Source organism: Coregonus clupeaformis, chromosome 38 (assembly GCF_020615455.1).
Source record: "Coregonus clupeaformis isolate EN_2021a chromosome 38, ASM2061545v1, whole genome shotgun sequence".
Taxonomy (NCBI): domain Eukaryota; kingdom Metazoa; phylum Chordata; class Actinopteri; order Salmoniformes; family Salmonidae; genus Coregonus; species Coregonus clupeaformis.
The window spans coordinates 2,461,829-2,478,043 of NC_059229.1; the positions used below are offsets into that span (position 1 = coordinate 2,461,829).

General features: G+C 50.8%; 1 protein-coding gene across 2 annotated transcripts in view; it reads left to right on the forward strand.

Annotated features, from left to right (window-relative positions):
* mad1l1 (mitotic arrest deficient 1 like 1) overlaps positions 1-16,215 on the forward strand; it is a 114,449-nt gene that overhangs the window by 70,638 nt on the left and 27,596 nt on the right. The window contains exons 16-18 of one of the 2 annotated variants that reach the window (XR_006657938.1): positions 888-1,104; positions 7,956-8,008; positions 8,257-8,842. Coding sequence is in view for 1 of the 2 variants with exons in the window: in XM_045211713.1 (XP_045067648.1) it covers positions 888-1,104; positions 7,956-8,008; positions 8,257-8,394 (408 nt within the window). In the remaining variant the exon portion in view is untranslated. The remainder of the gene's footprint in view (positions 1-887; positions 1,105-7,955; positions 8,009-8,256; positions 8,843-16,215) is intronic. The other variant, XM_045211713.1, reaches the window with a different exon arrangement.

Sequence of the window (16,215 nt, forward strand, 5' to 3'; positions counted from 1 at the left end):
TCACGTTGTTCTTTTTCTTGTCTTTGTCCTTCGATGTTTTCCTTCGTTAGATCTGTCTTTTCCTTCACCCCTCATTCCCCTCTCCTTTATTGGGCGAGCGTCGCTCCAGGCCAAATAAAATCTAATTTAGCCACTAATTAGAGAGAGATGGAGGCATTAGTGTGAGTGTGTTGTTATTAAAGGCCCTGTGCCGTCAAAGCAACATTCTTCCTTGAGAAATTGCCCTTTGCTAAGAAGCTATTTTTGTTTCTTTTTGACCATTTTAATTGAAAACAATCACAGCAAGGTACTTAATTGTTACCCAGAAATGATTTAATTATTGAGATAAAAACTGCTGCGTTGGACATTTTTAAGATAAGATAGACTCCTAATTTACACAAAGAAAAGAGAGAGAGGAGAAAGTGGAGGAGGTGGAGGGAGGCAGGGTGGAGAGGGAACCTGCTCTCTGCCTGTCTCTCTGTCTGCTATGTGTCTGTCTGCTATGTGTCTGTCTGCTATGTGTCTGTCTGCTATGTGTCTGTCTGCTATCTGTGTGTCTTGGAGAATCTTCACTAGTTTCTCCTACGATACTGGACATGAATACTGTTTGAAGTGGAGGTTAAGGCTGACACACCAGGAAGACAGTGGAGGTTAAGGCTGACACACCAGGAAGACAGTGGAGGTTAAGGCTGACACACCAGGAAGACCAACATCTAAAAGCAGCGAGTGGTAGTCCTATCTCTTGCTGTCCCAGTGGTGTGTTAGAGAGATCACCTGCTGGTGGCTGTTTGATTCAACATGTGGAGTTGTCAGGAAAATGAATGCAAAATAATGACCGACATTCTGGTCAGAAGCAGTTCTTGTGTGTTTCTAAAGCATGTCTTTTCTCTCCCCCTACCTCTCTCCAGGGAGACTACAACCCGGTCAAAACCAAAGTCCTCCACTTCAGTCTGAACCCTACTAGCATGGCCAAACAGCAGCGTGTGGAGGAAGTGGAGGCTCTGAGGGCAGAAGTGGAGTGTTTGAGGGAACACCTCCGCTCACTGCAGACAGGGGGAGCTATCCCACTTACTGCTACTGCAGGAGAGACCAGCCTCAGTCTGCCTCCCTCACAGGAGGTCCTGGGTAAGAGGGAAACACACAGCTCAGGAACAGATGTTCAGTGGTGACAGGCTGTTGTCTCATGGTGACAGGCTGTTCTCTCATGGTGACAGGCTGTTCTCTCATGGTGACAGGCTGTTCTCTCATGGTGACAGGCTGTTGTCTCATGGTGACAGGCTGTTCTCTCATGGTGACAGGCTGTTCTCATTAAGGGTTCATGCAGAAAGAAAACATTATTTATACTGGAGAACTGGCAAGAACTGTCCTCTACCGTCGGCCTCTCTCTCTCTCTCTGCCGTCGGCCTCTCTCTCTCTCTGCCGTCGGCCTCTCTCTCTCTCTACCGTCGGCCTCTCTCTCTCTCTACCGTCGGCCTCTCTCTCTCTCTCTACCGTCGGCCTCTCTCTCTCTCTCTACCGTCGGCCTCTCTCTCTCTACCGTCGGCCTCTCTCTCTCTACCGTCGGCCTCTCTCTCTCTCTACCGTCGGCCTCTCTCTCTCTCTACCGTCGGCCTCTCTCTCTACCGTCGGCCTCTCTCTCTCTCTACCTCGGCCTCTCTCGCTCTACCGTCGGCCCCTCTCTCTCTCTACCGTCGGCCTCTCTCTCTCTCTCTACCGTCGGCCTCTCTCTCTACCGTCGGCCTCTCTCTCTCTACCGTCGGCCTCTCTCGCTCTCTCTACCGTCGGCCTCTCTCTCTCTCTACCGTCGGCCTCTCTCTCTCTCTCTACCGTCGGCCTCTCTCTCTCTCTACCGTCGGCTCTCTCTCTCTCTACCGTCGGCCTCTCTCTCTCTCTACCGTCGGCCTCTCTCTCTCTCTACCGTCGGCCTCTCTCTCTCTCTGTCGGCCTCTCTCTCTCTCTACCGTCGGCCTCTCTCTCTCTCTCTACCGTCGGCCTCTCTCTCTCTCTCTACCGTCGGCCTCTCTCTCTCTACCGTCGGCCTCTCTCTCTCTCTACCGTCGGCCTCTCTCTCTCTACCGTCGGCCTCTCTCTGTCGGCCTCTCTCTCTCTACCGTCGGCCTCTCTCTCTCTCTCTACCGTCGGTCTCTCTCTCTCTACCGTCGGCCTCTCTCTCTCTACCTTCATTCTCTCTTTGGAATGAATCCATATAATAGACAGTTCCCCACAGTCTCTGCTTCTAATGCTAGGATTTACTGACTACACAGACACTCCCCATCCCCAGTGATGCTATGTTGGTAAGCTGTATCACCTCAGTGCGTTGCTCTATGCTTCCTTGGTGCAGGGAGAAGATGATGAAGTCAGTCAATTAAATTAAGACTTGATCCTCTAGTACTCAGTCTATTTGTATTCTAAAATAATATTCACTTTTAATCAGTGCTTGACTTAGGTTGAATTAAGTGCTGGAGCTGTCTTTTTCCAAGTCGGTCCGTTAGACTACGTTCACCCAAATTCACAAATGACATTATGCTGTAGAGACCTCTGATTATTCACTGTTAAGGGTTCATACACATTTTCCATGACTTCTCCATGACTTTTAACCACATTTGGTTCTGACTATTATTAAAACCTACATGATAAATAAAGCATTATAGACACTGGAAGTCTGCTGATAAGTAGATTTTTAAGTGATTGATAAAATTGTGGGCCTTTATGAATTACATTTAACAAAAATTACTAAACTAATTTACATGACTTTTCATGACCTTGCAAACCCTAATTTCACAACTTGGAACAGCGTGTCATGTGCATTCAGGCTGGCACATTTGCTATCCGCGCAATCTCGGACAGCCTACTGTCACGCACAGATTCAGACTAGCAGCAAATAAATGTAAACAAAGCAGGATTTAGGAAATTACTGGCCACTGTCCATTGCTATTCACTGCAGATCCCGCCTTCATTCCGATTTGATCAACCTTTTTTGCCTCGGTATGTGGCTCCTGGCCGGCGATAGGCTACTTTGTTTTATAGTGGAGCCGGACGGCGCTCCGGCCCAAGTCAAGCACTGCTTTTAATATAAACTTGTCTCATTTCAAGTGATATTTGATGTTAATAAGTTAGAAACTCACTGTAGAAATGGTCTGTTTAAGCCTTGTTCACATTGGTAGTTTCAAGTGACTAAAATCCTATTTTATTGCATATCCGATTCAAATCTGATAATTTTTCCTGCAGTCTGTACAGCGAGAAAGCATACGGAATCTGATAGTCCGATACAAATCTGATTCCTGGCCATGCGACTTGTCTGGACCATGGTTTTTAGACTGTTATTTGGCATATCTTGTTGCTTGCTAGATACTCTGACAGTTTAACAATAACGTGGTAGCTAAGTAGCTTATTAATCGTTTACAAACTAATTAGTGAATGTGCTAGAAAGCTAAACAGCTACCTAGCTAGCTAGTTGGCTGCTGTGGCTAGCCAAATAAGGACTCGTTTGAAAGTTGGATCATCTTTTCCTTTGAGACTTTAAGTGTTCTTACACTATGCTTTTGAACATTCAATGCAACTGAGAAACGTCCATGGCAGGCATTGTTGTCGCCTTAGCTTGCTACATAATTTCTGATTTGATAGGAAGCACGCGCACCACCACCAATCAGCCTACACCACTGCACACACACACTGGCTGTTACTATGACAACTAGCGTAGCCATGACAGCAAATGACTGCCGTCTGAACACGCACACGTCCGATTTGGTCACTTGTAACTTGCTGTTTGGACGGTCAGTATTCCAAAACGGATTTGAGCATTAAGGCCTGCAGTGTGAACAAGGCTTTAGGTACCCTAAAGATAGATACTGACAGACTGAAACTCACTGTAGAAATGGTCTGTTTGCACACACACACACAGATAGACTGAACACAGAGATGGTCTGTCTTAGGGAGAGTGAAAGGAGAGGACTGAGAGAGAATGAGAAATGGAGAGACCGAGGAGAAACAAAGAAGTGGAAACAAGAGAAGAGAGAGCAGAATAGAAGGGAGGAGAGAGGGGGATAAGGGAGGAGAAAGGGAGGAGAGAGGGGATAATGGAGGAGAGGAAAGGGGAGGAGAGAGAGGGGAGGAGATGGGGGAGATAAGGGGGGAGATAAGGGAGGAGAGAGAGGAGAGGGAGTATAAGGGAGTAGGGGGAGATAAGGGAGGAGATAGAGAGGGAGGATAAGGGAGGAGTGAGGGATAAGGGAGGAGAGAGAGGAGAGGAGGGGAGGGAGGGAGAGGGAGAGAGAGAGGGAGGAGAAAGGGGGGGAGATAAGGGAGTAGGGGAGATAAGGGGAGAGGGGGAGAGAAGGGAGAGGGGAGATAAGGGAGTAGGGGGAGATAAGGGAGTAGGGGGAGATAAGGGAGTAGGGGGAGATAAGGGAGGATAAGGGAGGAGAGAGGGAGGAGAGAGGCAGGGGATAAGGGAGGAGAGAGGGGGAGAGAGGGAGGGGATAAGGGAGGAGGGGGGGATAAGGGAGGAGAGAGGGAAGGGATAAGAAAGGAGAGGATAGGGGGATATGAGAGGGGGGGAGGAGAGGAGAGAGAGGGGATAAGGGAGGAGAGACGTGATTATGAGTAATTTGGAGGGTGAGGAGTATCAGGTTATGAATATAGCATGCAATTACACTCAGACACTGTCAATGGATGTATGTGTCTGTCATTGTTCATTGTTGTGATTATGTAATGTTAATTACACAGTCATTCAATTGTTCCGATACACTCTGTTCCGTCTCCACTCGACACACACACGACTCCTTTTTAACTATTTAACTAGATTCAGTATTTTGTCAATAATTGATCAAATTCCAGGCAGGCCCATTTCTCTGGCTTGGGATGCGTCCCAAATGTTACCCTGTTCCCTATATAGTGCCCATCTGGCCCTGTGAGCCTATGGGGACTATAAAGGGAATATGGTCCTGTTCCCTATATAGTGCCCATCTGGCCCTGTGAGCCTATGGGGACTATAAAGGGAATATGGTCCTGTTCCCTATATAGTGCCCATCTGGCCCTGTGAGCCTAGGGGGACTATAAAGGGAATATGGTCATGTTCCCTATATAGTGCCCATCTGGCCCTGTGAGCCTGTGGGGACTATAAAGGGAATATGGTCCTGTTCCCTATATAGTGCCCATCTGGCCCTGTGAGCCTATGGGGACTATAAAGGGAATATGGTCCTGTTCCCTATATAGTGCCCATCTGGCCCTGTGAGCCTAGGGGGACTATAAAGGGAATATGGTCCTGTTCCCTATATAGTGCCCATCTGGCCCTGTGAGCCTAGGGGGACTATAAAGGGAATATGGTCCTGTTCCCTATATAGTGCCCATCTGGCCCTGTGAGCCTGTGGGGACTATAAAGGGAATATGGTCCTGTTCCCTATATAGTGCCCATCTGGCCCTGTGAGCCTGTGGGGACTATAAAGGGAATATGGTCCTGTTCCCTATATAGTGCCCATCTGGCCCTGTGAGCCTATGGGGACTATAAAGGGAATATGGTCCTGTTCCCTATATAGTGCCCATCTGGCCCTGTGAGCCTATGGGGACTATAAAGGGAATATGGTCCTGTTCCCTATATAGTGCCCATCTGGCCCTGTGAGCCTATGGGGACTATAAAGGGAATATGGGGCTTTTTAGGACGCATCCTTTGTCTCCGCAAATCAAGTCGTTAAATCGTGAAGTCGCTATCCCAAATTGATTTCAGACTAATTGAACTAATTATTCACCCCTCCTTTCTCTTCTCCTCTCCACCTCATCTCCTCTCCTCTCCACCTCATCTCCTCTCCTCTCCTCTCCACCTCATCTCCTCTCCACCTCATCTCCTCTCCTCTCCACCTCATCTCCTCTCCTCTCCTCTCCACCTCATCTCCTCTCCACCTCATCTCCTCTCCTCTCCACCTCATCTCCTCTCCTCTCCACCTCATCTCCTCTCCTCTCCACCTCATCTCCTCTCCTCTCCACCACCTCTTCTCTTCTCTCCACCTTTTCTCCTCTCTACCTTCTCTCCTCTCCACCTCCTCTCCTCTCCACCACCTCTTCTCTTCTCTCCACCTTTTCTCCTCTCCACCTTCTCTCCTCTCCACCTCCCCTTCTCTCCTCTCCACCTCCCCTTCTCTCCTCTCCACCTCCCCTTCTTTCCTCTCCACCTCCTCTTCTTTCCTCTCCACCTCCTCTTTTCTCCTCTCCACCACCTCTTCTCCACCTTCTCTCCTCTCCACCTTCTCTCCTCTCCACCTTCTCTCCTCTCCACCCCTTCTTCTCCCCCCCTCCTCTCCACCTCTATCCTCTCCACCTCTTCTTCTCCCCCCTATCCTCTCCACCTCTTCTTCTCCCCCCTATCCTCTCCACCTCTTCTTCTCCCCCTATCCTCTCCACCTCTTCTTCTCCCCCCTATCCTCTCCACCTCTTCTTCTCCCCCCTATCCTCTCCACCTCTTCTTCTCCCCCCTATCCTATCCACCTCTTCTTCTCCCCCCTATCCTCTCCACCTCTTCTCTTCTCCCCCCCTCTTCTTCTCCCCCCTCTCCTCCCCACCTCCTCTCCTCTCCACTACCTCTTCTATCCTCTCATCACCGCTTCGCTCCTCTCCACCTCCTCTTCTATCCTGTCCACCACCTCTTCTTCTCCCCCTCTCCTCTCCATCTCCCCCCTCTCCTCTCCACCACCTCTTCCTCTCCCCCCTCTCCACTCCACCTCTTCTTCTCCCCCTCTCCTCTCCACCTCTTCTTCTCCCCCCTATCCTCTCCACCTCTATCCTCTCCACCTCTTCTTCTCCCCCCTATCCTCTCCACCTCTTCTTCTCCTCCACCTCTTCTTCTCCCCCCCTCCTCTCCACCTCTCCTCTCCACCTCTTCTCCCCCCTCCTCTCCACCTCTTCTTCTCCTCTCACCTCTTCTTCTCCCCCTCTCCTCACCCTCTCCCCCTCCTCTCTCGCCACCTCTTCTCCCCCTCTCTCGCCACCTCTTTTCACCTCTCTCCCTCTCCTTCTTCCCTCTTCTTCCTTCTTCCACCTCTTCTCCCCTCCTCTTCACCCCTCTTCTTTCCCTCTCTCTCTCCCACCTCTTCTCCCCTCTCCTCTCCTCCCTCTCCTCCTCTCCTCTCCCTCTCCTCTCCCCTCTCCCCCTCTCCTCTCACCTCTCCTTCCTCCACCTCTCCTTCCCTCCTCTCCACCTCCTCTTTACTCTCTCCTCTCTCCCCTCTCCTAGATCTGCATAGTGACAGTCTGTTATATGCTAAGTGTTGATGTGTTTAAGACTATGCAGACTATTCTACATGTTATAGAGTGACTGTCCATATGCTAAGTGTTGATGTGTTTAAGACTATGCAGACTATTCTACATGTTATAGAGTGACTGTCCATATGCTAAGTGTTGATGTGTTTAAGACTATGCAGACTATTCTACATGTTATAGAGTGACTGTCCATATTCTCTGCTATGTTCTATGTCAGGGATCATCAACTAGATTCAGTCGCAGGCTGATTTGTTTCTGGAGTGGATGGGTGGGGGGCTGGAATATAATTACAAATAATTTTTAGACCGCAAATTGACCACAAGAAGCCCAAGCAGATATGTCTGACTAAAACATAATAATTTCAAACCTTGCTTACATTTGTATACGATCACCTATCTCTCTTATGCGTGGGAATACTTGGGAACAGATTTCTTAAATTATAATCACTTGGAGCTGATTTCCTGGTGTTTTTTGTTTAGTAATTTACACACAAAAAAAGTTTAATTTTTTGCTCAGAAAACTTGGGGGGCCAAATAAAACCACCCACGGGCCAAATCCGGGCTGCCAGTTGGGGAACCCTGTTCTATGTGTTCTAGATCTATGTAAGCAGATGGAGCAGTGACTGTTCTATGTTCTGTGTTGTAGGTCTACTTTAACATGACAGTTCTACATGAATGACTGTTCTATGTGTTCTACATCTAGCTTAATACGACTGTTCTATATTCTAGATCTGCGTAAGCAGATGGAGAGTGCGGAACTGAAGAACCAGCGGTTGAAAGAGGTGTGGAACGGTGTATTACATGTTATCTCTCTTTCTTCCTCATCTCTCTCTTCTCTGATGCTCCTCTCTTCCGTTTAGAGCCACAGAGTAAAAGAGTGAGTGACTATTGTGAACCAGTGATGCTCCTCTCTTCCGTTTATAGAGTGAGTGAGTGAGCGAGTGAGTGATTGACCGATCGAGTGAGTGATTGACCGAGCGAGCGAGTGAGTGACTATTGTGAACCAGTGTTGTATCTGTGTTGTTGCCAGGTGTTCCAGAGGAAGATTCAGGAGTTCAGGACAGTGTGTTATGTTCTGACTGGCTATCAGATGGACATCACTACTGAGAACCAGTACAGACTGACCTCTGTCTACGCTGAACACATGGACGACTCTCTACTGTTTAAGGTACACACAGTACAGACTGACCTCTGTCTACGCTGAACACATGGACGACTCTCTACTGTTTAAGGTACACACAGTACAGACTGACCTCTGTCTACGCTGAACACATGGACGACTCTCTACTGTTTAAGGTACACACAGTACAGACTGACCTCTGTCTACGCTGAACACATGGACGACTCTCTACTGTTTAAGGTACACACAGTACAGACTGACCTCTGTCTACGCTGAACACATGGACGACTCTCTACTGTTTAAGGTACACACAGTACAGACTGACCTCTGTCTACGCTGAACACATGGACGACTCTCTACTGTTTAAGGTACACACAGTACAGACTGACCTCTGTCTACGCTGAACACATGGACGACTCTCTACTGTTTAAGGTACACACAGTACAGACTGACCTCTGTCTACGCTGAACACATGGACGACTCTCTACTGTTTAAGGTACACACACACAAGGTGGCAGGTAGCCAAGCGGTTACAACGTTGGGCCAGTGACCAATCACCGAACCCACATGGTGAAAAATCTGTCTGTGCCCTTGAGCAAGGCACTTAACCCTAATTGCTTCAGGGGGCGTTGGGATATGCAGAAAAACACATTTCCAATTCGCACAAATGCGTGTTAATACACACTTATACATGTGTGAAACAGGACAGATATAATCACCCACCACATTATTATGATGTTCTTGCTCTCGCTCTCTCTCGCTGGCGCTCTCGCGTGTTCGCATGTGAGTTATTAATGGCACTAGAAGTAGAGGAAGGAAGGAGTGAAAGAGAGGGAAGGAGTGCAAGGTGAGAATGCTCCAGCTACTACTGACAGTAATTACTACTCCTCTCTCTCTGCTCTCTGTGGATCTGTATCTCTCTTTCACACACTGTTTCTTATCGCTCTCGCTCTCTCTTTCCCTCTTTCTCTCTCCCTCTCTCTCCCTCCCTCTCTCTCTCTCTCTCTCTCTCTCTCTCTCTCTCTCTTTCCCTCTCTCCCCCTCTCCCTCTCTCTCTTTCCCTTTCCCTCTCTCTCTCTCCCTCTCTCTCTAACTCTGTGAGAGGGTAAAATCAGTTTGATAGCTTTAAACTGTTCGGTCTATGAAACCCAGACAGCTCACGTAGAGACCAATTTCCCCCAAATCAAAAGGAGCTGTGTTTCTCTCTCTCCTTCTCTCTATCGCTCGCTCTTTGTTTTTCCTTTCCACTTGTAGCTTCCTGTAGTTCTCTTTACCAATCTAATAGAAATGTTGCTGCTAGAATCTTGGTAAGAATACAGAATCTTAGAACCATAGAACCTCTGAGTTGATTGTAGAATTCTAGTGACAACCAGTAGAACCTGCCTTCCATATCATGATAAGTAGCCTATGCGGGGTCGTCAGGTTAAAAAGCGGATGCTAGTGATTTCTAACTTCCGTTTCGCATGAAAAACGGGAAGTGGGAACTCTGCTCTGGTGTCTTGTTACGCATGCTACGTTAGGTTACATGTGAAGAGACTCTTTATAACGCAGCTGGTTATCAGATGGAGAATGGGGGAGAAATAGATAGGAGAGAGATGGGAGGGGATGAATGAACGGTGCGTGTCAAATCAGTGGCAGATTGAAAAGAGGACAGGTGTAGAAAGAGAGAATGTCGTTGAGGAGAGGGAGGGTTAGAAAGGGGAGATTGAGAAATGGGGGTCATTTTTCTTAAAGGACATCAAACTTCGTTTTGATGGTTCGTTAACCTTCATTTGGGTTTGTGTGTGTGTTCTCTCCAGTGTGTTAAATCCTCAGAGAGCCACCTGCGACCCTGTCAGGAAAGATGATTCACTGTCAATATTTATTAAACTCATGTACTGCACGCATGCTCGCTCTCTCTCTCTCTCTCTCTCTCTCTCTCTCTCTCTCTCTCTCTCTCTCTCTCTCTCTCTCTCTCTCTCTCTCTCTCTCTCATGCACCCACACACTTGTTATATTCCTCTCACTCTAACACACCACCTGCAGAGTTCCATATTGTGTGGTGTTGTTCAGGTTGTCGGTGTGTGTTAGTATGACACACCAGCATGTAGCCTGCACTGGTAATGACTGGTGACGCACACACAGGAAGCACGGAGCATCCCACTGAGGCAGGGTGTGTGTGGAGCACGGAGCATCCCACTGAGGCAGGGTGTGTGTGGAGCACGGAGCATCCCACTGAGGCAGGGTGTGTGTGTGGAGCACAGAGCATCCCACTGAGGCAGGGTGTGTGTGGACATTATAAAGGTTATGAGTCAGTGGGTGTTGTTTATCTCTTCTGTTTTCTGCTTCCCTCTCTTTCTCTTCCTTCTTTCCATGTCCTTCTCTCTGATCTATTTGCCCTTCTCTGCCCTCCCCTCTCTCTCTCTCTCTCTCTCTCTCTCTCTCTCTCTCTCTCTCTCTCTCTCTCTCTCCTTTCCCCACACTCTCTCGCTCTCCTTTCCCCTCTCTCTCTCTCCCCTTTCCCCTCTCTCTCTCCCCTTTCCCCTCTCTCTCTCCCCTTTCCCCTCAGTCTCTCTCCTTTCCCCACACTCTCTCTCCTTTCCCCACACTCTCTCTCTTTCTCCTTTCCCCACACTCTCTCTCTCTTTTCCCCTCTCCCTCTCTCCTTTCCCCTCTCCCTCTCTCTCCTTTCCCCTCTCTCCCTCTCTCTCCTTTCCCCCCCCTCTCTCTCCTTTCCCCACACACTCTCTCTCTCTCTCCCCACGCTCTCTCTCTCCCCACGCTCTCTCTCTCCCCACACGCTCTCTCCTTTCCCCTCTCTCTCTCTCTCTCCTTTCCCCTCTCCCTCTCTCTCCTTTCCCCTCTCTCCCTCTCTCTCCTTTCCCCTCACTCTCTCTCTCTCCTTTCCCCTCTCCCTCTCTCTCTCTCCCACACACTCTCTCCTTTCCCTCTCTCTCTCTCTCTCTCTCTCTCCTTTCCCCTCTCTCTCCTTTCCCCTCACTCTCTCTCTCTCTCCTTTCCCCTCTCCCTCTCTCTCCTTTCCCCCCCTCTCTCCTTCCTCTCTCCCTCTCCTTTCCCCTCTCCTTTCCCCTCTCTCTCTCCTTTCCCCTCTCCCTCTCTCTCCTTTCCCCTCTCTCTCTCTCTCCTTTCCCCCCTCTCTCTCTCTCTCTCTCTCTCCTTTCCCCTCACTCTCTCTCCTTTCCCCTCTCCCTCTCTCTCCTTTCCCCCCCCCTCTCTCCTTCCTCTCTCCCCCCTCTCTCTCTCTCCCTCTCCTTTCCCCTCTCCCTCTCTCTCCCTCTCCTTTCCCCTCTCCCTCTCTCTCTCTCTCCTTTCCCCTCTCTCTCTCCTTTCCCTCTCTCTCTCTCTCCTTTCCCCTCTCTCTCTCTCTCCTTTCCCCTCTCTCTCTCTCTCCTTTCTCCTCTCCCTCTCTCTCCTTTCCCCTCTCTCTCTCTCCTTTCCCCTCACTCTCTCTCCTTTCCCCTCACTCTCTCTCCTTTCCCCTCTCCATCTCTCTCCTTTCCCCTCACTCTCTCTCCTTTCCCCTCTCCATCTCTCTCCTTTCCCCTCTCCATCTCTCTCCTTTCCCCTCTCCCTCTCATTTCCCCTCTCCTTTCCCCCCTCTCTCTCTCTCTCTCTCTCCTTTCCCCTCTCCCTCTCTCTCCTTTCCCCTCTCCCTCGCTCTCCTTTCCCCTCTCTCTCCTTTCCCCTCTCCCTCTCTCTCCTTTCCCCTCTCTCTCTCTTTCTCCTTTCCCCCACCTCTCTCTCTCTTCTCCTTTCCCCACACTCTCTCTCTCCTTTCCCTCTCCCTCTCTATCCTTTCCCCACACTCTCTCTCTCCTTTCCCCCCCTCTCTCCTTTCCCCCACACACTCTCTCTCTCCTTTCCTCTCTCTCCCCACGCTCTCCCTCCCCACACGCTCTCTCCTTTCCCCTCTCTCTCTCTCTCCTTTCCCCTCACACTCTCTCTCTCCTTTCCCCTCTCCCCCTCTCTCTCTCTCCCACACGCTCTCTCCTTTCCCCTCTCTCCCTCTCTCTCCTTTCCACTCTCTCCTTTCCCCCCTCTCTCTCCTTTCCCCACACACACTCTCTCTCTCTCTCTCTCCTTTCCCCTCTCTCCCTCTCTCTCCTTTCCCCCCTCTCTCTCCTTTCCCCACACACTCTCTCTCTCTCTCCCCACGCTCTCTCTCTCCCCACGCTCTCTCTCCCCACACGCTCTCTCCTTTCCCCTCTCTCTCTCTCTCTCCTTTCCCCTCTCCCTCTCTCTCCTTTCCCCTCTCTCCCTCTCTCTCCTTTCCCCTCACTCTCTCTCTCTCCTTTCCCCTCTCTCTCTCTCTCTCTCTCTCTCTCTCTCTCCTTTCCCCTCTCTCTCCTTTCCCCTCACTCTCTCTCTCTCCTTTCCCCTCTCCCTCTCTCTCCTTTCCCCCCTCTCTCCTTCCTCTCTCCCTCTCCTTTCCCCTCTCCTTTCCCCTCTCTCTCTCCTTTCCCCTCTCCCTCTCTCTCCTTTCCCCTCTCTCTCTCTCCTTTCCCCCCTCTCTCTCTCTCTCCTTTCCCCTCACTCTCTCTCCTTTCCCCTCTCCCTCTCTCTCCTTTCCCCCCCTCTCTCCTTCCTCTCTCCCCCCCTCTCTCTCTCTCCCTCTCCTTTCCCCTCTCCCTCTCTCTCCCTCTCCTTTCCCCTCTCCCTCTCTCTCTCTCCTTTCCCCTCACTCTCTCCTTTCCCCTCTCTCTCTCTCTCCTTTCTCCTCTCCCTCTCTCTCCTTTCCCCTCTCTCTCTCTCCCCTCTCTCTCCTTTCCCCTCACTCTCTCTCCTTTCCCCTCTCCATCTCTCTCCTTTCCCCTCACTCTCTCTCCTTTCCCCTCTCCATCTCTCTCCTTTCCCCTCTCCCTCTCATTTCCCCTCTCCTTTCCCCCTCTCTCTCTCTCTCTCTCCTTTCCCCTCTCCCTCTCTCTCATTTCCCCTCTCCCTCGCTCTCCTTTCCCCTCTCTCTCCTTTCCCCTCTCCCTCTCTCTCCTTTCCCCTCTCTCTCTCTTTCTCCTTTCCCCACACTCTCTCTCTTTCTCCTTTCCCCACACTCTCTCTCTCCTTTCCCCTCTCCCTCTCTATCCTTTCCCCACACTCTCTCTCTCCTTTCCCCCCCCTCTCTCCTTTCCCCACACACACACTCTCTCTCTCCTTTCCTCTCTCTCCCCACGCTCTCTCTCCTTTCCCCTCACACTCTCTCTCTCCTTTCCCCTCTCCCCCTCTCTCTCTCCCACACGCTCTCTCCTTTCCCCTCTCTCCCTCTCTCTCCTTTCCACTCTCTCTCTCCTTTCCCCCCCTCTCTCTCCTTTCCCCACACACTCTCTCTCTCTCTCTCTCTCCTTTCCTCTCTCTCCACACGCTCTCTCCTTTCCCACACGCTCTCTCCTTTCCCCCCTCTCTCTCTCTCTCTCCTTTCCCCTCTCCCTCTCTCTCCTTTCCCCGCTCCCTCTCTCTCCTTTCCCCGCTCCCTCTCTCTCCTTTCCCCTCTCTCCCTCTCTCTCCTTTCCCCTCACTCTCTCTCCTTTCCCCTCTCCCTCTCTCTCCTTTCCCCTCACTCTCTCTCTCTCCTTTCCCCTCTCTCCCTCTCTCTCCTTTCCCCTCTCTCCCTCTCTCTCCTTTCCACTCTCTCTCTCCTTTCCCCCCCTCTCTCTCCTTTCCCCACACACACTCTCTCTCTCGCTCTCCCTCCTTTCCTCTCTCTCCCCACGCTCTCTCCTTTCCCACACGCTCTCTCCTTTCCCCCCTCTCTCTCTCTCTCTCCTTTCCCCTCTCCCTCTCTCTCCTTTCCCCGCTCCCTCTCTCTCCTTTCCCCTCTCTCACTCTCTCTCCTTTCCCCTCACTCTCTCTCCTTTCCCCTCCCTCTCTCTCCTTTCCCCTCTCTCCCTCTCTCTCCTTTCCCCTCTCTCCCTCTCTCTCCTTTCCCCTCTCTCCCTCTCTCTCCTTTCCACTCTCTCTCTCCTTCCCCCCCTCTCTCTCCTTTCCCCACACACTCTCTCTCTCTCTCTCTCTCTCCTTTCCTCTCTCTCCACACGCTCTCTCCTTTCCCACACGCTCTCTCCTTTCCCCCCCTCTCTCTCTCTCTCCTTTCCCCTCTCCCTCTCTCTCCTTTCCCCGCTCCCTCTCTCTCCTTTCCCCGCTCCCTCTCTCTCCTTTCCCCTCACTCTCTCTCCTTTCCCCTCTCCCTCTCTCCCACACGCTCTCTCCTTTCCCCTCTCTCCCTCTCTCTCCTTTCCCCTCACTCTCTCTCCCTCCTTTCCCCTCTCTCTCTCCCCCCCTCTCTCTCCTTTCCCCTCTCTCCCCCTCTCTCTCCTTTCCTCTCTCTCTCCCCCCTCTCTCTCTCCCCTCCTCTCTCCCCCTCTCTCTCTCTCTCCCCTCCTCTCTCCTTTCCTCTCTCTCCCCCCTCTGTCTCTCCCCCCTCTCTCTCCTCTCCCCCTCTCTCCCCCCTCTCCCCTCTCTCTCCCCTCTCTCCCCCTCTCTCCTTTCCTCTCTCCCCTCTCTCTCCTCTCCCCCTCTCTCCCCCCTCTCCCCTCTGACTGTCTCTGTTTCCTCCTATCCAGCTCTTTCTCTTTATTGCTCATTAGTCTAAAAACATTTCTCTGTGATATTACACTGTTTTTAACCACATTAGATACATCACCCCTAGAGACTGCTAAATGTATTGTATTATTCACCCCTAGCTTATCAGTCCTGTTGATGAGCCACGGCTAAATGTATTATACTGTATTATTCACCCCTAGCTAATCAGTCCTGTTGATGAGCCACTGCTAAATGTATTATATTATTCACCCCTAGCTAATCAGTCCTGTTGATGAGAGTGAGAGCTAAATGTACACTGCTCAAAAAAATTAAGGGAACACTTAAACAACACAATGTAACTCCAAGTCAATCACACTTCTGTGAAATCAAACTGTCCACTTAGGAAGCAACACTGATTGACAATACATTTCACATGCTGTTGTGCAAATGGAATAGACAACAGGTGGAAATTATAGGCAATTAGCAAGACACCCCCAATAAAGGACTGGTTTTGCAGGTGGTGACCACAGACCACTTCTCAGTTCCTATGCTTCCTGGCTGATGTTTTGGTCACTTTTGAATGCTGGCGGTGCTTTCACTCTAGTGGTAGCATGAGACGGAGTCTACATCCCACACAAGTGGCTCAGGTAGTGCAGCTCATCCAGGATGGCACATCAATGCGAGCTGTGGCAAGAAGGTTTGCTGTGTCTGTCAGCGTAGTGTCCAGAGCATGGAGGCGCTACCAGGAGACAGGCCAGTACATCAGGAGACAGCAGGACTGCTACCTCCGCCTTTGTGCAAGGAGGAGCAGGAGGAGCACTGCCAGAGCCCTGCAAAATGACCTCCAGCAGGCCACAAATGTGCATGTGTCTGCTCAAACGGTCAGAAACAGACTCCATGAGGGCGGTATGAGGGCCCGACGTCCACAGGTGGGGGTTGTGCTTACAGCCCAACACCGTGCAGGACGTTTGGCATTTGCCAGAGAACACCAAGATTGGCAAATTCGCCACTGGCGCCCTGTGCTCTTCACAGGTGAAAGCAGGTTCACACTGAGCACATGTGACAGACGTGACAGAGTCTGGAGACGCCGTGGAGAACGTTCTGCTGCCTGCAACATCCTCCAGCATGACCGGTTTGGCGGTGGGTCAGTCATGGTGTGGGGTGGCATTTCTTTGGGGGGCCGCACAGCCCTCCATGTGCTCGCCAGAGGTAGCCTGACTGCCATTAGGTACCGAGATGAGATCCTCAGACCCCTTGTGAGACCATATGCTGGTGCGGTTGGCCCTGGGTTCCTCCAAATGCAAGACAATGCTAGACCTCATGTGGCTGGAGTGTGTCAGCAGTTCCTGCAAGAGGA